Here is a 27445-nt window from a genome sequence, read left to right as displayed (position 1 = left end):
CAACAAAAGGAAAGAAATCATCAGGGATTGGAATAGGAGATGTAATATAGGGATTAAGTTATTTGTGCCTTTCCCTATTTATTTTATTTAGAGTTTAAAAAAGAATTTACTATAAAACAAAGCATACATAAGAATAAACAGGGCTTCCCTGGTGGCGCAGTGGTTGAGAATCCGCCTGCCAATGCAGGGGACACGGGTTTGAGCCCTGGTCTGGGAGGATCCCACATGCTGCAGAGCAATTGGGCCCGTGAGCCACAACTACTGAGCTTGCATGTCTGGAGCCTGTGCTCTGCAACAACAGAGGCTGCAACAGTGAGAGGCCCGTGCACCACGATGAAGAGTGGCCCCCGCTCGCCACAACTAGAGAAAGCCCACGCACAGAAACGAAGACCCAGCACGGCCAAAAAGTAAAAATAAAAATTTTTTTTTAAATGTGCAGTTCCATCACATTAAAAAAAAAAAAAGAATAAAAAAAACACATGTATAGGGCTTCCCTGGTGGCGCAGTGGTTGAGAATCCTCCTGCTGATGCAGGGGACACGGGTTCGTGCCCCGGTCCTGGAGGATCCCACTGGGTCTGTGAGCCATGGCCGCTGAGCCTGTGCGTCCGGAGCCTGTGCTCTGCAACGGGAGAGGCCACAACAGCGAGAGGCCTGCGTACCACACACACACAAAAAAAAAAACAAAAAAAACAAATGTATATACAATTTATTGAATAATTATAAAGCTAGTACTTGTGTCAGTATCATCCAGGAAAAGAAAAAGAACATTGCCAGTACCCTGGAAGCCTGCAGTGTGAGCTTCCAAGATTACAGTCCCATTTTGCTCCCTGTCCCTAGAGGTAACCACTATCCTGACACTTATAATTATTTTCTTGCTTTCCTTACTACCTATACATACACCCTTAAACAATATCTTAGTTTGCATCTTTTTGAACTTTAATGAATAGAATATTACATGTATTATTTTGTGTCTAGTTTCTTTTACTCTACATTACATAATTCATCCATGTTACTGTATTTAACTGTAGTTCACTGCTGTTTAGAATTGTACCACTGTTTATATATCCATTCCATTATTATGAACATTTGAGTAGTTTCTAGTTTTGGTTTATTACAAAAAATGCTGCTGTCAGCATTGGTATACATTTTACTGTATATATGCACATTAATGTCTTGATGAATATTAATTTCTTGGTATATGTCAGGTGGTGCAGTTGCTGGATCTTAGGATATTCTTGTCTTCATCTTTACTGGGTAATGCCAAACTGCCTTTAAAAGTGTTGTACCATTTAAACTCAGTTCCTTCTTATTGTTAAATGTTTAATTTTTGGCAATCTGGTGTGTGTGTATAATGGTATTTCATAGTGTTTCTAATTTACATTTCCCTGATTACTAACAAGGCTGATAAAATTTTGGAATTCCTATTTTATAAAGTATCTGTATAAGTTTTTTGTCCATTTTTTAAACATATTTATTGGAGTATAATTGCTTTACAGTGGTGTGTTAGTTTCTGCTTTATAACAAAGTGAATCAGCTATACATATACATATATCCCCATATCTTCTCCCTCTTGCATCTCCCTCCCTCCCACCCTCCCTATCCCACCCCTCTAGGTGGTCACAAAGTACCGAGCTGATCTCCCTGTGCTATGCGGCTGCTTCCCACTAGCTATCTATTCTGCGTTTGGTAGTGTATATATGTCCATGTTGTCCATTTTTTCTAGCAGGTTTTCTGTCCTTTTATTTGAAACCTAAATTTGTAAATATTCTCAGAGGACAAGTGGCTAGGGTGCTTTTCCTTAGATTTTAGCCTAAATCCTGTACCATTTTGTCAGCTCACTAGTGCTTTTAAGGTGGTTTTTCAAAAAATTTTTTATCCAGCATTTTGTTTTTGTCAGGCAAGTTGCCCCATAACCTGGCCTGCCATTTCTAAAAAAGAAAGCTGTAAATGCTCAACAGACTTTGAACCAGTCTCCCTGATTTTGACCCTACCTTTAACCCAAGTTTCTGAGCTTTTTGGAAGTTCTGTCATCCTACTGGTAACTTAACAGACCCCAGGACACCCAATCCAATATAAAATATTGCTGGTGTTATCTCTTCTCTTTTTACCCCCAGCGCTATTGTGGTATAATTGACAAAAAAAATCACTTCTCTTATCTTTATTCTTAGAGGTTTATGCCTTTTAAAACAAATATCATTACTCTCATTTTACTGGGCTCCAGAGGGAGCTTAAATAAAAGCTTGCATTAAAAATACCATCTTTAACCAGAACTATAGATGGCTGGTCATTTTATTTTCAAGCTCACAGACACTTCAAACAATGATATGGCTAAAAGAAGTATCAAGTGAACAATAGTACAGGCTCTGATCATCATAGACTGTACCATCAGACTTGAAATATTTTTAAATTGATTTAAAATTAGGGCTTTATAGATACATTCTCAATGGACTAAGTGTTGAAATACTTAATGTCTAAAACATTCTTATAAATCAAGAGAAGACAAATACCCCAGTAGAGAAATAGGCAGTGATCATCGCTTGACAGCTGACCAGATTTATTTTCTATTTGGAGTGGATGTAGGGACATGCATGTGCCTGCTTTCCTGGAACAAGGGGAGGGTAGGCAGTTTAACACCATGTGTGAAAAGCCCTAAATTGTCCATTGGCTTTCCTTGCCCTTCTAGGTATTTAACTTAAGCATATAATCAAAGATGTTTGGAAAGTTTTATGCAGTGGTATTTATAGTAGTGAAAAAACAAAGAATGACCAATAATGAGGGACTGGCTAAGTTAAAACTTTGCCACCATCAGAGAATCATGTAGTGAAAGATTATCTATTGACATGCAGGACGTTTTCTCAAAATGCTAAGTAACGAACAACAAATGAACCATGTCTCACATATAAAACGATGAGCCATCTATATAGTGTTATCCCCAAAATAAATAAGATGAAGGATTTGTATAGAAGTGTTTGCTGGGTTTTCTCTGACAAAAGTAAGATGGCATTTTTTTCTAATTTAAACTTTTTGGTGTTGTCCAAATTTCTTAACTAAATATTATTTTTATAATTTTAAAAAGTATCTTCCAGTTTAGCTTTATTTGGCAAATTACTTTTTAATGTATCTACTTGTAAATGAATGTAAAGCAATAATCTTGGAGTAGATTATGGATTAGATATAAAGAAATAAACTAGGAAAAAATAGTTTGTGCTTTTTATGGACATAGTAACAAGTTTTCCTCAGTGTGGGGATCATAGTTGTATTGAGTTTATTCAGTTTTCCTTTCCCACATGAATGAAAAATGGGACAAGTCCACATCTAGAACCGCCTTAGCAAGTAACACTCTACTGCACATGATGCTTGCAGGGAGAGAAGCAATTTTCTATTCCAAATGAGACCTTCAAGCCCACAAATAGAGTCAACGAGTCATTTCAGCTACCCACTGCAGTGGCAAGAAAGTGTGAGCCTTTCATGTTCTGTATCATAAAATGTTTCTCATTCTTTTCAGGCTTACACTACATTTCAAAAATAAAAATTTTCCTTTATATTACTCTTTTTGGGGACTATGAGAAAAATTGAAATTTCAAACAGGGATGTCAGATCTGCACTGGTATTCAGCACGTTTTGTTTCCTGCATACAGAACTAACTGCTTACATAAGAACTCAATTTTAAAACACTCTCTAATGGCTGACTATTCACATTCTTATTCTTTTAAGGAAGGGATGTGGTTTAGTTAAAAACAATTTTTGTAATACTTTTGATGAAGTGTTTAAGATGAGTTTGTGAGAATACAGCATTGATTTTGTTTTTAAATCTGCACGTTATTTTAGAAAAAGAATTACTATTATTTGATCATAATTGCATATCAAATTCAGAGCTTGCAAATTGCAAGTTTCCCACTACAGCAGTAGCTACCATTTATCTGTTCTCAAAACAGTGCTGCTCGTGCCCTCGAAATTTTTATACTCCTAGGAATATCCCCAAAACTTTTTAAAGCAAAAATCATGTCATCACTTGCTTTCAAAGTTTCTTTTCCATTCCCATATGGTTTCTGAAATGTTAGCAGACACCATTTTAGAAGAAACAAGTTACTTGTCTAATATTCTAAATTGAACTGCAGTAATCTACAGAAAAATTAAAGCTTGCTTGTTGTTAAGTTCAGCAAAGTGAAACTATATGATAGCTTATGTTGCTTATCACTGTTATTTATGAAATTTTATTGAGAAAATCTGTACATAGACAAACATATTGAAATCACAGTGCATTATATTTTCAGTATGTTTCAACTGATATTTAATTATATAATATAGCAAAGGAATTTTAGAACAATTCACATGTGTTTTCAAAATGTATTCAGTCTTTTTTATCTATGTGGAGAATGCACAGTAAATAGATAATAAATGAGTATTGGTGAAAAGTAGTAATTCTAGATCTATGGTAACTGTTACTTTGGGTATCACTTGACCTTAGTTTCTCTGAAATAGGAGCTCTTAACATCCTATTATCACTATGATGTTGTACTAATTTAACCTACCATATAGTTAGCAGAAGTCTATTACTGTATGTGCTAAAAATTTAAAAAGCAGACTTTTCAAATAAACTGAAAATACATCTAAATAAATTTTTTTAATTTGAATTTTGATTCAGATTTAGAATTTGCCTCTCAGTAGTATTATTTTTTATTTTATATTGGAGTATAGTTGATTAACAATGTTGTGTCAGTTTTGGGTGTACAGCAAAGTGATTCAGTTATATATATATATATATATATATATATATATATATATATATATATATATATATACATGTATCTATTCTTTTTCAAACTCTTTTCCCATTTGGGTTATTAGAGTATTCAGCAGAGTTCCCTGTGCTATACAGTAGGCCCTTGTTGTTTATCTGTTTTAAATATAGCAGTGTGCACATGTCAATCCCAAACTCCTAATCTATCCCCACCGCCCCCAACCATAAATTCGTTTTCTAAGTATGTGAGTCTGTTTCTGTTTTGTAAATAAGTTCATTTATATCTTTTTTTTTTTTTTAGATTCCACATATAAGTGATGTCATAAGATATTTGTCTTTCTCTGACTGACTGACTTCACTTAATATGATAATCTCTAGGTCCATCCATGTTGCTGCACATGGCATTGTTTCATTCTTTTTAATAGTGGAATAATATGACATTGTATATATGTTCCACATCTTCTTTAACCATTCCTCTGTCAATGGACATTTAGGTGGCTTCCATGTCTTGGCTATTGTAAATAGTGCTGCAATGAATATTAGGGTGTCTGTATCCTTTTGAACCATGTTTTTCTCCGGATATATGCCCAGGAGTGGGATTGCAGGGTCATATGGTAGCTCTATTTTTAGTTTTTTAAGGAACTTCCATACTGTTCTCCATAGTGGCTGCACCAATTTACTCTCCCACCAACATTGTAGGAGGGATCCCTTCTCTCCACACCCTCTCCAGCATTTATTGTTTGTGGATTTTTTGATGATAGCCATTTTGACTGGTGTGAGGTGATAACCTCATTGTAGTTTTGATTTGCATTTGTCTAATAATTAATGATGTTGAGCATCTTTTCATGTGCCTCTTGGCCATCTGTATGTCTTCTTTGGAGAAATGCCTATTTAGGTATTCTACCCATTTTTCAATTGGAATGTTTGGTTTTTTGATATTGAGCCTCATGAGCTGTTTGTAAATTTTGGAAATTAATCCCTTGTCGGTCACATCATTTTCAAATATTTTCTCTCATTCTGTGGGTTGTCTTTTCATTTTGTTTATGGCTGTGCAAAAGCTTTTGATTTTAATTAGGGACCATTTATTTGTTTTTGTTATTTCCATTACAGTAGGAAATGGATCGAAAAACATCTTGGTGCAATTTATGTCAAAGACTGTTCTGCCTATGTTTCCCTCTAAGAGTTTTACGGTATCCAGTCTTACATTTAGGTCTTTAATCCATTTTGAGTTTATTTTTGCATATGGTGTTAAAGAATGTTCTAGTTTCATTCTTTTACATGTAAGCTGTCCAGTTTTCCCAGCACCACTTATTGAAGAGGCCGTCTTTTCTCCATTGTATAGTCTTGCCTCCTTTGTCATAGATCAATTGACCATAGGTGTGTGGGTTTATTTCTGGGCTTTCTATCTTGTACCATTGATCTATATTTCTGTTTTTGTGCCAGTACCATACTGTTTTGGTGACTGTTGCTTTGTAGTATAGTCTGAAGTCAGGGTGCCTCATTCCTCCAGCTCTGTTTATCTTTCTCTAGAGTGCTTTGGCTATTCAGGGTCTTTTGTGTCTCCACACAAATTTTTAAGGTTTTTTTGTTCTAGTTCTGTGAAAACCGCCATTGGTAATTTGATAGGGATTGTACTGAATCTGTAGATTGCCTTGGGTAGTATAGTCATTTTGACAATATTAATTCGTCCAGGTTAAGACTATGGTGTATCTTTCCATCTGCATCATCTTTGATTTCTTTCATCAGCGTCTTATGGTTTTCCGAGTACAAGGCTTTTGCCTCCTTAGGTAGGTCTTATTCCTAGGTATTTTATTCTTTTCGATGTGATGGTAAATGAGACAGCTTCTTAAATTTCTTTCTGATCTTTCATTGTTAGTGTATAGAAATGCAACAGATTTCTGCGTATTGATTTTGTATAAAGGGTCCTGGGACCAGTTCTCTAACTAGTTGAGCTTTCATTTCTAAGTTCTGAGTTTCAATTTATGCTACTATACAATGGGATTAGTAACATCTGCTTTCAGGATATTAATGAGGATTATAGAGTATTTCAGGTGCCTAAGACATGAGAAGTGCTAAATGGTAGCTGTTATTATATAGTCCAGTTGAATATATAATTCTACTACCTTAGCACCTTTAAATTAAATAACTACAGTTTTTTTTTTTTTTTTGGCTCTATCAGTCTTCTTGACATCAGTGGACATGTTAATTTATGTCCATGATTTTCTTCTAGTCAACAGACGTAAATCTTCCATCTATAAAACTGGTAGTGTGGCTAGATAGCTCCTTTCTAGTTAAGGCTGTATCCTATTAAGTGTTATGCAGTTTTCAAAATAATACAGAAATTATTCACATCATTGTATATCCCCAGCTGGATACTTTGGTGGAGCAGTATATTTCATAAAAATTAAATGCATTGCAAAAAAATTGTAAGGTCTAATATGGTAGTCAGGCATAACTGCTTCAAAGCTCCTTTAAGGGCAAAAATGGTGTTTTGAATATGCAAAACACTCGTATTTCTATTTTTGTATTTTTGATACAAGGTCTCCGTGTTATTAACTCAGTATTTAATGGCTCGTGTGACATTGTCTTAATAATGTAGAATATGAATATGCTAATTTAAGATTTAAGTCAGTATAACAAGAATCTAAAGGAAAAATGGAAGTGACTTGGATACTTTTGTATCTTTTTTTTTTTTTTTTTGCAGTACACAGGCCTCTCACTGCTGTGGCATCTTCCTGGAGCACAGGCTCCAGACGCACAGGCTCAGCGGCCATGGCTCATGGGCCCAGCCGCTCCATGGCATGTGGGATCTTCCTGGACCAGGGCACAAACCCGTGTCCCCTGTCCCCTGCATCAGCAGGTGGACTCTCAACCACTGCGCCACCAGGGAAGCCCTACTTTTGTATCTTTTTAATTATAGATGATTTCTACTTCATTGTGATAACAAGGATAGTCAGAAGAGGGAAAAACAGAAATTATTTTTGATATTTACCTTTACCTCAAGACTATCTACTTGATGACTCACACACTCTTTTAAAAACTCTGTCAAGCTGAACAGATATTACCCTGCAGGTCCCTGCCAGATAACACAGTGATGAGGGTAAGGAGCCTGGATTTTGGAATCAGACAGTCCTGAATTCAAATCCAGATTGTGCTAATGTGACTTTGGCCAAACACATGGCTTAATTTCTGTATTCTCATTTGTAAAATGGACTAGTGGTAAGGATTATTTGAGATAATACATTTATTAAAGTACTTAGCCATGGATCTTGATTTGTAGAACTAAAAGTCAACCAATTGGTGTCCAATATGATTATTACTATGATGGGAGTGTTTTGTTCCACCTACCTGAAAACCTTCCCAGTCTTAAATTTTTCATCTTAACTGCCTGCATTGCAGACGTCCCAGAAGAGGAAGGAAGAAAGGAATAAGTAACTTTTACATCATTCCAGAGGCTAATTTCTTATTCCTTTCTTCCTTCCTCTTCTAGGGACAAGTTCACCAATGTTCTCACTGTATATAAGTACTTTAAATTATTCCTTTAAATTGTTTCAGTAGATATCTAAGAATCAGGGTGTGAAGTGAGAGCATCATCATCAAAACTTGAGGGAAATGTATATAAGTAAGGAAGTTCTCATACTATTTTAAGACTAATCTAATTTAAGGATCAAGTCTTGGCTTTTGACTGAAGGTGGGAGTATGTGGCTTTAGACCAAGTTCAGGTTGGTTTTGAGGATTTTGTTCTTTCCTTTATACTAAAATAAATATGAATGTAGACACAGCTGTTCTGCATTTTGTTTGATTTTATAAACATCTTAGTAGAAATTATGCTAATTGTACAGTATGAGATATACATTAGTTTGACTAAAATTTCAAATGATACACAGACTGTCGCACAATTTTAAGGCAATTGTTTTTACCTATTTGACCTGCTCTGGCAATCCTTATTTGGGCAAAAATCTTTTGCAGATCATGTTTGGAAGCAGGCACAGGGAATTTGCTTCCTTTTGCTGTATATCACTGAGACATCAAGCCTCAGCCCTCAAAGTAGAAGGCAATTCATTCCTCAGTTTGAAGACCTAGATCTACCTCGTCTTCTTAGTTTTGCCACTTGATTGTAGTGAGGGAGGTGGAATACTGGTTAAGAATGCTGATTTTTGTGTCAGAAAGATAGGCATTTGAATCCTGACTTTGCTAGTTACTGTGTCACTGTAGGCAAGTCAGCTTCTGTAAATCTGCTTCCTCATCTGTAAAACACTGAGAACAGTACCCACCTCGTATGTTTGTGGAGAGGATTAAAGGGGATAATGTATATAAAGAAAGAGCTTGCAGAGTAGCTCCTAGTAGTAGTGAAGTGATAGATGTTTATGAGCTTGTACCCATAATACAGTTAACATGTTAGCTGCCTCAAATTCTTTTGCAGAACATAATAAGATGTAACATATAACTAAGCTAAATAAAATAACATATACTGGACACTGTAACAAGATGCTGGTGATATAAGAGGCCTAGGACATGGACCCTACCTAAAAGGAATTACTGATGGAAATATAAATCAAAAGGTATCATGTGTAAAGTGCTACATGGCAGTGTTTTAAGGGAGTCTAGAGGTTGTCTTGGATCAGAAAGGCCACAGCAGACACTCCAGGCTGGAAGAAGAGATCTTAGGACAAGCTTCAAGGGAAATGAGGCACATAGTAGTCACTTCATAAATATTTGTAGAGGGACTTCCCTGGTGGTCCAGTGGATGGGACTCTGCGCTCCCAGTGCAGGGGGCCTGGGTTTGATCTGTGGTCAGGGAACTAGATCCCTCATGCCGCAACTAAGAGGATCCCATGTGCCACAACTAAGACCTGGAGCAGCCAAATAAATAAATTAAATAAATATTAAATAAAAAATAAATATTTGTAGAATACAGGATCCCTGAGGTGATAAAGAAAGCAAATGGTTCACGTAGAGGAGTGGGAAGACATAATTGGAGAAAGAAAGGGGAACCAGATTGTGGACCATGTTGGCTTGTAGTGCTTATTACATGGAAGAGCCTCAGAGATTTTTAATTATGATGAGAAAAATGAGTTTTAGCATTGTAGGGGACATAATGGAAAGAGAAGCAGCCAGAGCCAGGAGGCCTACTTAGTATAAACCACTGCAGTGGTTACGGCAAGAGGTGAGGGAAGACATGCATTAAGATGGAGGCAGAGTGGACAGAAAGGGAAGGTACATCATAGGGAATAATAAATAGGATGTGGAAAAGGGCTGGAATTGGCAACTAAGGGTTACTAAGTATAGTGAGAGGAAGTCAAGTCTCTCTGAGAACGGAGTAAGATATTTAGAAATATGTGGTGGTTGTAGTTGAGGTGGAAATGCACAGCATTTTTTTCTTGTCAAGCATTTCACAGCAGTTATATTACAAACTACAGTAAATGATCAAAATTCCAGAATCCAAAAATTAAATAATTTACTTCAAACTAATGTAAAATGAAACAAAATACAAAACATCAACTTAACACTATCCTAAATTAAAGTACAAACCCAAAATAGACCACAGTTGGTGAAATCTACAAAGTAGACACACATGACTAAAACCAAAGAGGACTCTGAAAGTCCAAATAACTGAATGTACGAAATACAAAAGATGCAGGTACAAGCCCCAATTAAAGCTTATAATGGAATTACAAATAATTATAACAATGGCATTCATCTATGGAACTTGACTCCTAAGTTACCTACTGAATAGCACTGTAGGAAGACAAGGTATTACCACCCCACTCCCTAAAAATAAAACCCAAGTAAAACTACAAATACATTGGTATATGAGAAAAAAGTCATGAAAGGACATTTTTAAAAATTAATCACAAGTGAGATTAAAGCTCAAAAATACAACGCCACAGCCATCAACCCTAGATATATAAATATATATATTAGAAGAAGGCAGTAAGTGTAACATTGTCTCAAACCTGTTCTTGCCTTATTTGAAGATGTCACATTCATAATTCTGCATGTACTAAATCACAGTTATTCTTGTGTGCTCTTAAGAAGCAAGAAAGCATCAGATAGAACAAAATCAGGTCTTCATTCTAGAAATAACCATGTAATGAAAAAAGTTTTTTCTTCACTGTGCTTGCTACTTACTCTTGGTCTTAGTGTTCTGTTACTAGAACATCATTACTCCTCCTTTCATTGAAACTCATGTCCCTCAGTGCAGGCCTGAGCAAATGGAACTGAAAACATGAAACAAGATTTCATCTCTTAGCAACTAAGTTACCTGGCACAATCACTAGACTGAGGACTGATCCTTCCAGAGAGAGAGGAAAACATTTTAGATTATTAAGAAAGGAGCATATAGATAGGGTGACCGTATTCTCTCTTCATATAAATAAAAATACAGGTCCAAAGAAGTCTTTCACAGACCCAAGTATATTCTTGCCTACTTCCTACCCCTACCTTGGGAAATAGTGACAGCTTCTTTGGAGTTTATTGATTCAACACCTTCATTTTACAGACAGGGAAACTAAGTGCAGAGATGTTAAATGTCAGGCCATTGGTGTCTCAGAGATCTAAAAAAAGACATCTCCTCCAACAGTCATCCTTTACTGAAAATGTTCCTGGACACTACAGTACAGGTTTACAGTACAGGTTTTGTTGCTCTAACCTCCTCCCTAAGATGAGTGAGTATAAATGATGCATAGTTTGAGGAAACTGTCTTAGTAGGCACCTAAAGTTAAAACCAATAGAAACCTCTCTAAACAAATGCAAAGCAGAGAGATTAATCAGTCTTTTTTTTTTCTTGGCTTGCTAAATAAGATAAAATGCACTCTGCTAAAACCATTTAACAGAAATATTGTGAAAGCCTTCCCCCAGAGTATTTTTCTATTTGATTTGAAAACTATTCCATAGCTTATTATCAAACAAATCAGTAATCCTTTAGCTAATGCAGGGATAAATGGGCAGTCAGAAAGTATAATCACCTGGTGTGTGCAGCTGAGTATTTACATTTTTTCCTCATGAACAAAGATAAGAAAAGTGCAGGTGACTTTAATGTGTAAAAATCACCTCTTAGTGCTAGTGCTAGAGGGAAAAATAAAAGTAAATTACTAACTCAAGCTAATCTCTAAACTTATATAGTCCCTGGCCTCAGCTCTGTTTTGAATCTCTTTTTGGACTTGTCTTGAATCAAAGAATATTTACAGCTACCTCAGTAGGGCAGTTGCTCCATTTTAAAAGATAGTTTAGAAGGTTTTACAATAAGTTTCTGGTCCTTGTTGAATTTTCTTTTTTTTTTTCCCACTTTATGTTGCTTAAAGATTTATAGCAAGGATTTCTTAACCTCAGTACTATTGACATTGAAGCTAGATAATTATTTGTTGTGGAAGACTGTCTGCTGTGCATTGTGGGAGGTTTAGCAGCACCGTAGCCTCTTCTCACTAGATACCAGTAGCATTTCCCGAGTTGTGACAACCAAAAATGTCTCCAGAGGTAGCCAGATGTCCCCTGGGGAGTAAAACTGCTCCCAATTGAGAACCACTGCTTTATGGTATTAGGACAAAAACTGGTAAGCCAGTGAGAATGTACCTATTCCATTTGTAGTTGGTAAAAATTAATCGAGTTGTAGCAGCTTTATTTCCAGGAGTTTGTCCCATGTTAATTAATATTTGCTCTCTGAGATAATATCAGTTTTGCTTTTTTTCAAAATGAATTTCTTGCATTTCATTGAAAAATTGTTGATTAAATTCACTTAAATTGAAGGCTAAGCCAACCACACCATTTGGGTTTATAGTAGTTTATCACCTCTCTCTTCCCTCCTCTGTGGGGGAAAGCTTCTCACACTTAGTAAGCAATACTGTATCATTTTGCCAAGTACATTACAGTCCCCATTTAGAAATAAGGCAGTTGAGATTTAGAGACATTAAAAGGTCACGAAGCTACTACACTGCAGTTAGGTTATGAATTCTAGCTTGTCTGACTTAAAGTTCTCACTATCCTCTGTAACAGCAGTTCTCAACATGTGATCTATGGACCCCTGGAAGTCCCCATTCCTTTCAAAACTATTTTCATGATAATACATAGTCTTTATTTGCATTTTTCACTCGGTTGACATTTGCACTGATGGTACCAAAACTAATGATGAGTAAAACTGCTGGTGTCTCAGGGTACAGTAGTCATTGTATTTAACCACAGTATACTCACAGTTAAAGAAGAAAGCAAGCCAGTTCCACTTAAAGATACCTTTGAGGAAGCAATATACTAATTCACTTAAATCTCCACCCTTTAATATATGTGTCTTCTTAATATCCATTTTGTGTAAAGCACTTATGCTGCATATAGTATTTGATGGTTGTCTCAAACAGTCTTACATGTGCTTTTCTTTGAGTTGTGAGTTGAACAAACTACTTTTTTCATGGTATAGAATGGATAAACTACAGGTTTTCAACCTTGGGAATTCGGCAAATGTTTTCTCAGAAATGACTGAAGTGAGCTTATCACTTCAAGGAAGACAACTGACAGTACTTGTTGCCAATCAATAAAAATTAGAGTTTTCCAAACAAAATTCAGAATTTTGGAAACCTTGTATCTGCCACTGTAAGCTTGACAAATACAACTCTTATATTGTATAATGAACTGTGTCAACATTTGGAAGATCTGCATAAATTAGTGAACCAGTATTTTCCAAATGACTAACGCATGATAGTTAAAAATCATGCAAGGGTAAAAGATCCATTCAAAGTTCAAGACAGACCAGTGGATTTTAATGTAACATAGATACAAAAAAGTGCACTGATATGGCTTTAGATTCCTCATTGCAGCACTAATCTTTACAAAACTAAATTGTCGATTTTTGGTGCAGAATCAAGAAAGAATATCTACAATTACCTGAACTTAAGTTTCTGGAGGACCATTAACCTTCCCCTGGCTCACAGAGAAGGTTCTTCAAAGCACTTCTCATTCCTTGCGATCCTCCAGAAAGGAAGGAGAAGTTCGGGGGAGGGAGAAAAAAGAAGTTAATGCCTGAGGGTTAAGGAGAAACATACCGTTTGATGATCACCAAGTGTGTGCCAGTACTTTATGTAACTCAAATATATAATCTATACAGAAAGTCCTAAAATGGTACTAATAAGGAAAAAGAGTCAAGGGTTTATCAGCTAGCCACTGTCACACAGTTGTTAAAGCACTGGAGCTAGGATGTAAATCCAGATTTGTCTATATATATAGCTGAATCACTTCCTAGTAGTACTACCATGACACTGAAGCAGCCAAAAATATTCTGCTACTCCTACCTAGATCCAAGTTGCTAGGTCCACTATCATTTCAGTAACACATTTTCATGTATGATATGACTTCCATATATGATATAACCTCTGTATCCTCACAGTGCCTGGCATTCAGATGCCAGGAATCATGTGCTGAAAGAGTGTAATTTACCTGCACATTTTACATTTTTCTCAAGGTGTGTAACTTCCATCCATCCGTGATCCTCCTTTCATCAACTACCTTTCTTGCAAGACAATTAAATAGAAAAACCTGCTTTATATGTGTCTTTTCTCTCTCTAATGTAAACTCAGTAGCCTCAGGAATAACTTGATGTCCAGCACACTTTCCATTTTGAGTGGGAGACAGCATTCAAGTATTCACCTGAAACAACACATTTTGTTATTTCCACTCTTCATTTAAAAGAAAGCACTCTGGGGCTTCCCTGGTGGCGCAGTGGTTGGGAGTCCGCCTGCCGATGCAGGGGACATGGGTTCGTGCCCCGGTCCGGGAGGATCCCACATGCCGCGGAGCGGCTGGGCCTGCACGTCCAGAGCCTGTGCTCTGCAACGGGAGAGGCCACAGCAGTGAGAGGCCCACGTACCGCAAAAAAAATAAAAAATAAAAGAAAGAACTCTGGATACAGTCAGTTCATAATAGAACTTCTTAGCATCTTCAGAATGTTTGTTTTACACAGCTATAAACACACACTGAGCAAAAGACCAGGACATTTCAGCTTTTCCGTTCAAAAGGGCGTGTAATATGCAATCTTATTGTGGTGTGCTTTTTTTTTCTTGTTGTCATGTATCCTTATTAAAAGATGATGATTCCATATGGTTTTCCTTTGAGTTCTAACCATTTTGTTGAACCCCCGCCCTTTTAGCAGTATCGTAGGGTCACATTTGCAATTGAATAACATTTTGTGTTCATTCAATTCTCCCAATGGTGTTCACTATAGGCCATCATAGTGCTCATATTTGTGTGACAAAAACTGATTTTTTTCCCATTGATGTCAGTGGTACACTTAGCAGCTTTCCACGTATTTAGTTTTTATCTGATGTAGCCTAGAATGACTGCCAGAAGGGATGCCGAAGGCCTGACTTAAGTTCCAGATTCTTAGTTGCAGTTTGATCAGTCCATTTGTTCATGTAGTTGTTTGTTTATTTGTTTTGTTTTGTTTTGTTTTTGCGGTACGCGGGCCTCTCACTGTTGTGGCCTCTCCTGTTGCGGAGCACAGGCTCCGGACGCGCAGGCCCAGCGGCCATGGCTCATGGGCTTAGTTGCTCCGCTGCATGTGGGATCTTCCCGGACCGGGGCACGAACCCGTGTCTCCTGCATCGGCAGGCGGACTCTCAACCACTGCGCCACCAGGGAAGCCCTGTTTATTTGTTTTTTAATGTCTGTGTTGGGTCTTCATTGCTGTGCGCGGGCTATCTCTAGTTCCGGCGAGCAGGGGCTACTCTTCATTGCCGTGCACAGGCTTCTCATTGCGGTGGCTTCTCTTGTTGCAGAGCACGGGCTCTAGGTGCATGGGCTTCAGTAGTTGTGGTTCACGGGCTCTAGAGTGCAGGCTCAGCAGTTGTGGCGCGTGGGCTTAGTTGCTCCGCGGCTTGTGAGGTCTTCTCGGACCAGGGCTCAAACCTGTGTCCCCTGCATTGGCAGGAGAACTCAACCACTGTGCCACCAGGGAAGCCCTGTTCATTTAGTTTTAACTTTCTCTTTTGTTTGCCATCTCTAGCTCACAGTTGAGTGGCCTGAACGTGTTTTGCATGTGCTCTAATTATAACTGAGAATTTGGGAATACTGTCCTAGATTTTAGACTTAATACTACTTACATAATACTTATATCAGGCTTTCTCATAAAATCTCATTTTCCTGAAAGAGAAAAGAATGAACATTTATCAGGTGCCTGCTAAGAGGGAGGAACTATGTGCTAGATTTTCTGTGTGTTCTCTTGTTTTCACAACACACACACAGGTGATGTCCTTCCAGTTTACTTGTGAGAAAACAGAGGTTCAAAGTAGTAGATACCTATCCAAGGTCACATAAGCTTTGAAATGGTAGAACTGGGATCTGAAACATGTCAGTTTGACCACAAACAGGCTCCCTGATCAACCTCCGACAACTAAAACAGGCTCCCTGATCAACCTCTGACAACTACGTGACCTCATCTAGAGGTGATGGCATCCTTTTCACAGGGTTGTTGAGAGGTCAGATGAGATTCTATTCATGAAGGTGTTTTAAAACTATAAAATACTACCAAAGTACTTTTTAAACATTTTTAATATGTATTTCTCTGTGTGTGTATATAAAATTAGTTGAGGAAACACTGTAGAGTTAACCTTTCAAATCAATAAATATTGCACTTATTTTCCATAAACTAAATATACAAACAACTGGTAGGTCCCTAAAAATAGACGTCAGATGACAGAGATTGGCTGAGCAGGAATAGGAGCATCCTCAGAACAGAAGCCAAGGAATTTTTTGCTTCCCTAACACATTGCTCTGTTCAGTCACTCCAAGACCTCCCTACTTCTCTGTAAAACTCTGGCCGAGAGCAGCTCTGCTACATTAGTCACAAGTTTCCATTAATCAAGGATGGTTCGTGCCAGACCTACAGCAGAGTCATTTCAGGTTATTCTCTTCCATTGTAGGCTTTCAGTATGCACTCAGTACACTCTCCCATATCTAGCAGGGGATCAATGCCTTGTGATATGGAAGCATCCAGAAATTCTCCTTGACAGTGTTCAGAGAGCAATATGAAACCCTGGGGCCTATTCCCAGAACTGGAGTGGCGGGAATGCTGTCATTCGCTAAGCCTCTATTTAAACATAGGGTTGGCTAGCTTCGTTTGAGGACAGAATTCAGGGGGAGCTTTGGAGTTTATCGACCTAATTATTTAAAGTGACATTTACAAAACAAATTGTCATTCTGCAATTAACTTTTAACTTTTTAAATATTTATTTATTTAAAATTTTTGGCTGTGTTGGGTCTTCGTTGCTGCACGGGGGCTACTCTTCGTTGCGGTGCACGGGCTTCTCATTGCGGTGGCTTGTTGTTGCAGAGCATGGGCTCTAGGCACACGGGCTTCAGTAGTTGTGGCTCACGGGCTCTAGAGCACAGGCTCAGTAGTTGTGGCACACGGGCTTAGTTGCTCCGCGGCATGTGGGATCTTCCTGGACCAGGGCTCGAACCCATGTCCCCTGCATTGGCAGGCAGATGCTTAACCATTATGCCACCAGGGAAGTCCAACTTTTAACTTTTATTCCAAAAACAGAATAACAAAAAGATGTTACTTAGTAAATATAATTTCTAACCATGTTAATAACCCAAACAATTTCTTAAGTCAGTTTGCTCTGTGATTTAGTTTAAGCATATTTGTCATTGAGATTTAATAACAATTTATTATTTATGAATAATTTATTCCTAAATGCCATCTCTTTTAGAGAATAGGCAGATAAAGAAAATCTCAGAGATTTCTTATATTGGTGATGAACAGTACACTTTAATGTGTAAAGTTCCAAAATCAACAGATTGCTACCATCCATATTTTTGAAGAATACATAACGAGAGAAGGAATTAGCAGTCTCTAGAAACTATTTTCAGGGACTCTTTTTAGTTACACAAGGTTAGAAAGGTTAGGAACTCTTTTGAGTTACACAATACAGTTTTGGTTCTAAAGTTAGCGTGTAAGATGAACATTCCTTAGAAATATACAACATTGGAAACCACTGTATCATCTATAATGAAGGTTTTATAGTTAATTTTTCCTCTGGCATTAAAGGGATCACTGTTTCGTTGGTTTATAAAAGTATATCTTTATAAGCAAATGTGGCAAAATGTTGAGAATTGGTGAGTATAAGTAAAGGCTATATATCCATTGCACAATACTTTCAACTTTTAAGTGTTTGAAAATTCTCAAAACAACAAATTAGAAAAAGAATATTTATCTTTTGTGGTGAGAAATCTACAAAATGAAAACAAGACCTAGCAGGAGAAGCAGATTCCCATTTTCCATCTTTTTCTCCAGAGCATATGTACACAGAGTGGGGAGGGCAGCATAGTCCTTACTGTTGAAAGCCCAGTGCTGGAAAAAAGTCTTACTTGCTGCAAGCCAGACTAGAAAGTTATAGGAGGTAATGTTTCTGCATCATTCTCTTCTAGGTCATAAAAAACTGTCATTTCAGCCAGGATGACATTGGGAATGAGAGATGCTGGACCAAACTTTAATACAGTCATACCTCAGAGATACTGCTGGTTTGGTTCCAGACCATAGCAAGAAAGAAAACGTTGCAATAAAGCAAGTCACTTTCCAGTGCATATAAAAGTTATGTTTACACTATACTATAGTCTGTTAAGTGTGCAGTGTGTCTGAAAAACAATGTACCTACCTTAATTTTAAAATACTTTGTTGGACATATACCCAGAGAAAACCATAATTCAGAAAGACACATGCACCCCCATGTTCACTGCAGCACCATTTACAATAGCCAGGTCACGGAAGCAACCTAAATGCCCATCGACACAAATGGATAAAGAAAATGTGGTACATATATACAATGGAATATTACTCAGCCACAAAAAGGAACGAAATTGGGTCATTTGTAGAGATGTGGATGGATCTAGAGACTGTCATACGAAGTGAAGCAAGTCAGAAAGAGAAAAATATAGTATATTAATGCATATATGTGGAACCTAGAAAAATGGTACAGATGAACCAGTTTGCAGGGCTGAAATAGAGACACAGATGTAGAGAACAAACCTATGGGCACCAAGGGAGGAAAGTGGTGGTTGGGGTGGTGTGATGAACTGGGAGATTGAGATTGACATGTATACACTAATATAGATAATAGATAGCTAATAAGAACGTGCTGTATAAAAAATAAAATAAAATTCAAAAATTGAAAAAATAAAATACTTTGTTGGTAAAAAATACTAACCATCTGACAGTTTTGCAGCATCTGTTAAGTGCAATAAAGTGAAGCACAGTAGAACAATTTATGTGTGTATTGTAAGAAATTTTAACTCAAGTAGAGGAATGGTAGAATTGTAATGAGACTTGAATGAAACTAGATCCCTGTACAATATCTTAAAATTAGAGAAAAAAAATTATGTCCTAAGCAATTAAAGAATTGTCCTATGCCTATACAATATCTTAAAAGTAGAGAGAAAAAAATGATTTCCTAAGGAATCTTTGGCAGTTGATGGATATATATCTCTTGATCATGGTGGTAGTTACACAATTACCCATTTAACAAAACTCATCAATTGTACACTTATAAATGGTTAATGTTATTGTATGTAAATGATACTTTAGTAAAGGTGATTATAAACAACTCCCAAGCAACTAAAAATTATAATATCTAAGTCCATTCTTTTTAAGGGATACTTTTCTTTTTTTTTTGGCCACGCCACATGGCTTATGGGATTTCAGTTCCCCGACCAAGGATTGAACCTGGACTACGGCAATGAAAGTACCAAATCCTAACCACCAGACCGCCAGGGAACTCCCAGGGAATACTTTAAAAGAAATTACCTCACTCTTGTTTTTTTTGTTTTTTGGTTTTTTTGCGGTACGCGGGCCTCTCACTGCTGTGGCCTCTTCCGTTGCGGAGCACAGGCTCCGGACGCGCAGGCTCAGCGGCCATGGCTCACGGGCGCAGCCGCTCCACGGCATGTGGGATCCTCCCGGACCGGGGCACGAACCCGTATCCCCTGCATCGGCAGGTGGACTCTCAACCACTGCGCCACCAGGCAAGCCCCTCACTCTTAATTTTGTATAGAAGAATAAAACATGATTTGACTATATCTAGGTAGGATATTTTAATGCTTGCTAGTACTTGAAGCCAGAGTTCAGTGTGAACATGCTCACTGTGGAGTGAGAAGGTAAGAGAACTGTATTTTGATACTTCTGTGACAGTCATGACAGTTAAATTGTCACACTGCTTTCTTCCTTTTTTAGCCCTGGAATGAGACCAGATGTAAGCTCTCCTCCATCCAGCTCCTCAGCAGCAACGGGACCACCTCCCAAACTCTGCCTAGTGTGCTCTGATGAAGCTTCGGGATGTCATTATGGGGTCTTAACTTGTGGAAGCTGTAAAGTGTTCTTCAAAAGAGCAGTGGAAGGTAGTGTGTGTTTTGAAGAGTTTTATTGTTTCTCTGTTTGGTTCCTATTTCTCAGAGTGGATTCTGAAATTTCTATTATATGCAAAGCCCATTAAGGCTAGAAGTCAGTAAAAGCAGGGAGAGGAGGGTAGCTCCTAAGTGCTCTAGTGGGGAAGAGATACTTTAAAAAACAAACTAGAATAAAATAGAAAACTATAAACTGAAGGGAGGGAGTATGGTCAGAGAACAGAAGTCAACTAAGAAAGTGCTATCATGTGAAATGATGGTGTTAGGTTTCAGCAGTAACTAATGCTCATTGTGTTAGTATTATGGGCTTTAATTCCCATGAATTCGCTGGTTCTAAAGCCACCAACTATTCCAGTCTGGCAAAAATGAGTGATAATGAGAACGGTGAGGGGGAGAAGTGTTTTGTTTTGTTTTCCAATAAGCCAGGGCTGTGTTCTGTGATATAAATGTGGTCTAAGACCTGATCCCTGCTCTCTGGGAGGTCACAGTGTACTTGGAAGTGAAAGATGAGTTAACAGTTACAAGGTACAGAGATTATAAATACAGAGGAGCAAGTGACAAACTGCCTGAGGAGGTCAGGAAAGAAGGTGTTTTAGAGAAGGTGATTTCACTTGACAAATATTATATTCGTCATATAAATTTTACCCTTGTTACAGATTCAGCCTGCACATCAGCTCCTTAAAGAAGGAAAAATTCATTCCATAAACAAATTATTGGAAGTCACACTAAAATTTTCTAATATTACCAGTGAATCCTCTTAGAAGAAACTGTTTTGTAATTTAGTTATTTGTAAAGCATTTGGAAGGCAGTGTGGCCTGAATGGATTACCTAAAGCTCTGATTAGATAATTGTATTTTTAAAAAATTAACGTATTCATTCACAGTACGAGAAAGATTATTATTATTATCTGGCTTCAGCTGAGTTTACATGTCTTTAAGAGTTAGATGAGTCATTTTCTTTTGCTTGGATTGCTTTTAATATATTAACAAACTATAAAATTACTTGTGTTATCCTGCAGAGAGCACAGGGCTGCAGGCTTTGACCAGTTTGGTATCATCCAACTACTGAGTAGAGTCATTAAGTAAAGCCCACCCCTAGGTAATGCAATGTCTCTAACAAAGTAGATGTTATTTACCACACACAGAAGCTTCTTCTTGTCCTTACTTTATTCAGCACTTTCTTCACTGATTAGTTCTTTCCATGGTATATATAAATGCAGTGATAACAGTATTACAGTATTCCTGTATGTCAAAATAATATTGACAAATTTTAATTCTGAAAGTGAACTTCAGAATGAGACAATGGAGCCTTAAGAGAAATACAGGAATTAAAAAAAAATTTTTTTTCATTTGTCCTCATTTTAACTAAAATCATTCCTTAAAACAGGGCTACAGATTCTAATTCCAATGCCTACAGGGACTGAGTGTGGGTCATTCTGGCCAAATATAATACAATTGTGCAAAGAAGGGCAGTTATTTATGTTAGAGAGTGCAAGTATGCCCTACCTAAAAGCATCCAAATGCAATTTTAAAAAGAAAAAAAAAGCTAAACGTACTACAAATAAGACATCACTGCAGGCCATATGCCCTCTGGGCTTAATCTCTACTTTAGAATTAAATTCTTATACTTGTTTTAAGGTAAAATTTCATTGAATATTAGCTATACTATTTCAAAATGTATATCATATAAGTATTTCAGTTAAATATGATAGCTACATTACATGATTAATAAGAAAAAGTTAAAATGTGAACTGTGTTAAGTAAATCCTTTACTTGGACTTAAATTTTCTCCAGGGTCTGTAATCATTTGCTAACCTAACTCATGGCAGTTCTACTTTTCCTTTCTAGTCATGATGGAAATCTGTTTTTAAGTCCAGATACATATTTTGGAGCACTTTCTTGAACAGTTTCAAAGATGAAGCTTGTATGATTTTCATTACACTACATTCATTCCATTTTTAGCACCTGCTAGAAATTATAGGTTGTCTACCAAACTGGCAAAGTATTGTAAATACCCAAACATTTAAATATTTTTAGAAAATTTGCAAAAGTTTTACTTATTTATTATCCATACAACCCAGATCGAGGATTGATATTTTGAATTGTTTTATTCATTATTCTGGTAGTTGCTTTTTTGCATACAGAGAAGGATTTGGGTAGCTCCATTTCCTTAGATGTATACTAGCTGAACTTTTTTTTTTCGCTGAGTCCCTTTTTCTTATGTTCCCTTTGCACAAATTGCATATAATCTTTGTTGGTGGGTCATAATGGAGACGGATATCAGCTGCCCTTAATTTACGATGTACCAAGCACTGTTTTATATATCATACCACTTAATTAACAGCTCTGAGATCTTAGATGTTATTATGATCCATATTTGACAGACTAGGAAACTGAAGCTCACACAGTTTGACAGAGCTAGGATTCAAACATAGCTGTCTCCAAACAGGCTCTTAATCTCAATGCTATACTGACTTCCTGAAAGAATAAAAATCACATCTCCTGGCAGTTTATAATCTAGTTAAATAGTGAGATGAAAGCAATAACAAGGGAATTATTTACTAGCTAGTGTTTGTTGAGTGCTTACAATGTGCTAGGCACTATTTTAAGAACCTTCTACACAACTGCCTTTAAACCTTGCAGAAGCACAGCAAGGTAGGTGCTAATTTTCCAAATTTACAGATGGAGAAACGGTGCTCAGAAAGGTTAATAAACATTACTGAGATCACACAGCTAGGCAGTAGAGCTGCAAATCAGACCAAGGGCTTCCTGGCCCTTTGCCAAGTGCGCTTTGCACTATACCACACTGTTTTTGAGAGTAGTAAAGAAAGATCCTCAAGCTGACAGTCACAGTTCACATTTGAAACTTGGATACTTCCAAGAGGGTATACAAACTACAGAAAACCCTAGGACATGCCCTTTGCTGTGTTGCACATTTCCTATACCACTTTCATTATCTTGATCATGTCTAAGCATCACTGTTCTATTTACTACCTAATATTTTTCTTGGATCACTTTTTTTTTTAACATCTTTATTGGAGTATAACCGTTTTACAATGGTGTGTTAGTTTCTGCTTTATAACAAAGTGAATCAGTTATATATATACATATGTTCCCATATCTCTTCCCTCTTGCGTCAGCCTCCCTCCCACCCTCCCTATCCCACCCCTCTAGGTGGTCACAAAGCACCGAGCTGATCTCCCTGTACTATGCAGCTGCTTCCCACTAGCTATCTATTTTACATCTGGTAGTGTATATATGTCCATGCCACTCTCTCACTTCGTCACAGCTTACCCTTCCCCCTCCCCATATCCTCAAGTCCATACTCTAGTAGGTCTGTGTTTTATTCCCATCCTACCCCTAGTCTTTTCATGACATTTTTTTTCTTAGATTCTATATATATATGTTAGCATATGGTATTTGTTTTTCTCCTTCGGACTTACTTCACTCTGTATGACAGACTCCAGGTCTATCCACCTCATTACAAATAACTCAGTTTCATTTCTTTTTATGGCTGAGTGATATTCCATTGTATATATGTGCCACATCTTCTTTATCCATTCATCTGTTGATGGACACTTAGGTTGCTTCCATGTCCTGGCTATCGTAAATAGAGCTGCAATGAACATTTTGGTACATGACTCTTTTTGAATTATGGTTTTCTCAGGGTATATGCCCAGTAGTGGGATTGTGGGGTCATATGGTAGTTCTATTTGTAGTTTTCTAATGAACCTCCATACTGTTCTCCATAGTGGCTGTACCAATTTACATTCCCACCAACAGTGCAAGAGGGTTCCCTTTTCTCCACACCCTCTCCAGCATTTATTGTTTCTAGAGTTTTTGATGATGGCCAATCTGGCCGGTGTGAGATGATATCTCATTGTAGTTTTGATTTGCATTTCTCTAATGATTAATGATGTTGAGCATTCTTTCATGTGTTTGTTGGCAATCTGTATATCTTTGGAGAAATGTCTATGTAGGTCTTCTGCCCATTTTTGGATTGGGTTGTTTGTTTTTTTTGTTATTGAGCTGCATGAGTTGCTTATAAATCTTGGAGATTAATCCTTTGTCAGTTGCTTCATTTGCAAATATTTTCTCCCATTCTGAGGGTTGTCTTTTGGTCTTGTTTATGGTATCCTTTGCTGTGCAAAAGCTTTTAAGTTTCATTAGGTCCCATTTGTTTATTTTTGTTTTTATTTCCATTTCTCTAGGAGGTGGGTCAAAAAGGATCTTGCTGTGATTTATGTCATAGATTGTTCTGCCTATGTTTTCCTCTGAGAGTTTGATAGTGTCTGGCCTTACATGTAGGTCTTTAACCCATTTTTAGTTTATTTTTGTGCATGGTGTTAGGGAGTGTTCTAATTTCATACTTTTACATGTACCTGTCCAGTTTTCCCAGCACCACTTATTGAAGAGGCTGTCTTTTCTCCACTGCATATTCTTGCTTCCTTTATCAAAGATAAGGTGACCATATGTGTGTGGTTTTATCTCTGGGCTTTCTGTCCTGTTCCACTGATCTATGTTTCTGTTTTTGTGCCAGTACCATACTGTCTTGATTACTGTAGCTTTGTAGTATAGTCTGAAGTCCAGGAGCCTGATTCCTCCAGCTCCATTTTTCATTCTTTTTTTTTTTTTTTAATTTATTTATTTATTTTTGGTTGTGTTGGGTGTTCGTTTCTGTGTGAGGGCTTTCTCCAGTTGCGGAGAGTGGGGGCCACTCTTCATCGCGGTGTGCGGGCCTCTCACTATCGTGGCCTCTCTTGTTGCGGAGCACAGGCTCCAGACACACAGGCTCAGTAGTTGTGGCTCATGGGCTTAGTTGCTCCATGGCATGTGGGATCTTCCCAGACCAGGGCTCGAACCCGTTTCCCCTGCATTGGCAGGCAGATTCCCAACCTCTGTGCCACCAGGGAAGCCCCCCATTTTTCATTCTTAAGACTGCTTTGGCTATTTGGGGTCTTTTGTGTTTCCATACAAATTGTGAAATTTTTTGTTCTAGTTCTGTAAAAAATGCCAGTGGTAGTTTGATAGGGATTGCACTGAATCTGTAGATTGCTTTGGGTAGTAGAGTCATATTCACAATGTTGATTCTTCCAGTCCAAGAACATGGTATATCTCTCCATCTATTTGTATCATCTTTAATTTCTTTCATCGGTGTCTTATAGTTTTCTGCTTACAGGTCTTTTGTCTCCTTTGGTAGGTTTATTCCTAGATATTTTATTCTTTTTGTTGCAATGGTAAATGTGAGTGTTTTCTTGACTTCACTCTCAGATTTTTCATCATTAGTGTATAAGAATGCCAGAGATTTCTGTGCATTAATTTTGTATCCTGCTATTTTACCAAATTCATTGAATAGCTCTAGTAGTTTTCTGGTAGCATCCTTAGGATTCTCTGTATATAGTACCATGTCATCTGCAAACAGTGACAGCTTTACTTCTTCTTTTCCTATTTGGATTCCTTTTATTTCTTTTTCTTCTCAGATTGCTGTGGCTAGAACTTCCAAAACTATGTTTAATAAGAGTGGTGAGGGTGGGCAACCTTGTCTTGTTCCTGATCTTAGTGGAAATGGTTTCAGTTTTTCACCATTGAGAACGATGCTGGCTGTGGGTTTGTCATATATGGTCTTTATTACGTTGAGGAAAGTTCCCTGTATGCCTACTTTCTGCAGGGTTTTTATCATAAATGGGTGTTGAATTTTGTCAAAAGCTTTTTCTGCATCTATTGAGATGATCATATGGTTTTTATCCTTCAGTTTGTTAATATGGTGTATCACATTGATTTGCGTATATTAAAGAATCCTTGCATTCCTGGGATTAAACCCCACTTGATCATGGTGTATGATCCTTTTAATGTGCTGTTGGATTCTGTTTGCTAGTATTTTGTTGAGGATTTTTGCATCTATGTTAATCAGTGATATTGGTCTGTAGTTTTCTTTCTTTGTGACATCTCTGGTTTTGGTATCAGGGCGATGGTGGCCTCGTAGAATGAGTTTGGGAGTGTTCCTTCCTCTGCTGTATTTTGAAAGAGTTTGAGAAGGATAGGTGTTAGCTCTTCTCTAAATGTTTGATAGAATTCTCCTGTGAAGCCATCTGGTCCTGGGCTTTTGTTTGTTGGAAGATTTTTAATCACAGTTTCAATTTCAGTGCTTGTGATTGGTCTTTTTATATTTTATATTTCTCCCTGGTTCAGTCTCGGAAGGTTGTACATTTCTAAGAATTTGTCCATTTCTTCCAGGTTGTCCATTTTATTGGCATATAGTTGTTTGTAGTAATCTCTCATGATCCTTTGTATTTCTGCAGTGTCAGTTGTTACCTCTCCTTTTGCATTTCTAATTCTATTGATATGAGTCTTCTCCCTTTTTCTCTTGATGAGTCTGGCTAATGGTTTATCAATTTTGTTTATCTTCTCAAAGAACCAGCTTTTAGTTTTATTGATCTTTGCTATCGTTTCCTTCATTGCTTTTTCATTTATTTCTGATCTGATCTTTATGATTTCTTTCCTTCTGCTAAATTTGGGGGGAGGTTTTTTGTTTTTCTTTCTCTAATTGCTTTAGGTACAAAGTTAGGTTGTTTATTGGAGATGTTTCCTGTTTATTAAGGTAGGATTGTATTGCTATAAACTTTCCTCTTAGAACTGCTTTTGCTGCATCCCATAGGTTTTGGGTCGTTGTGTCTCCACTGTCATTTGTTTCTAAGTATTTTTTGATTTCCTCTTGGATTTCTTTAGTGATCACTTGGTTATTAAGTAGTGTATTGTTTAGCCTCCATGTTTTGATATTTTTTACAGATCTTCTCCTGTAATTGATATCTAGTCTCATAGTGTTGTGGTTGGAAAAGATACTTGATATGATTTCAATTTTCTAAAATTTACCAAGGCTAGATTTGTGACCCAAGATATGACCTATCCTGGAGAATGTTCCATGAGCACTTGAGAAAAATGTGTATTCTGTTGTTTTTGGATGGAATGTCCTATAAATATCATTTGAGTCCATCTTCTGTAATGTATCATTTAAAGCTTGTGTTTCATTATTTATTTTCAATTTGAATGATCTGTCCATTGGTGACAGTGGGGTGTTAAAGTCCCCTACTATGATTGTGTTACTGTTGACTTCCCCTTTTATAGCTGTTAGTATTTGCCTTATGTATTGAGGTGCTCCTATGTTGGGTGCATAAATATTTACAACTGTTATATCTTTTTCATGGATCGATCCCTTGATCATTATGTAGTGTTCTTTGTCTCTTGTAATAGTTTTTATTTTAAAGTCTATTTTGTCTGATATGAGAATTGCTACTCCAGCTTTCTTCTGATTTCCATTTGCATGGAATA

The 27445-nt window shown here is 37.2% G+C and overlaps 1 protein-coding gene across 20 annotated transcripts in view; it reads left to right on the top strand.

Moving 5' to 3' along the window:
• Nucleotides 1–27445, top strand: part of NR3C1 (nuclear receptor subfamily 3 group C member 1) — a 740177-nt gene that overhangs the window by 680677 nt on the left and 32055 nt on the right. For 11 of the 20 annotated variants that reach the window (XM_067031863.1, XM_067031862.1, XM_067031864.1 and 8 more), the window contains one exon: nucleotides 19951–20114. In XM_067031863.1, the coding sequence (XP_066887964.1) occupies nucleotides 19951–20114 (164 nt within the window). Of the gene's footprint in view, nucleotides 1–19950; nucleotides 20118–27445 lie in introns of all 20 variants that reach the window. The other 9 variants (XM_067031858.1, XM_067031857.1, XM_059062246.2 and 6 more) reach the window with 1 other exon arrangement.

Source organism: Kogia breviceps, chromosome 4 (assembly GCF_026419965.1).
Source record: "Kogia breviceps isolate mKogBre1 chromosome 4, mKogBre1 haplotype 1, whole genome shotgun sequence".
NCBI lineage: Eukaryota > Metazoa > Chordata > Mammalia > Artiodactyla > Physeteridae > Kogia > Kogia breviceps.
Note: the sequence above shows the minus strand (reverse complement) of the source record. Positions and strands in the feature narration are given on the sequence as shown.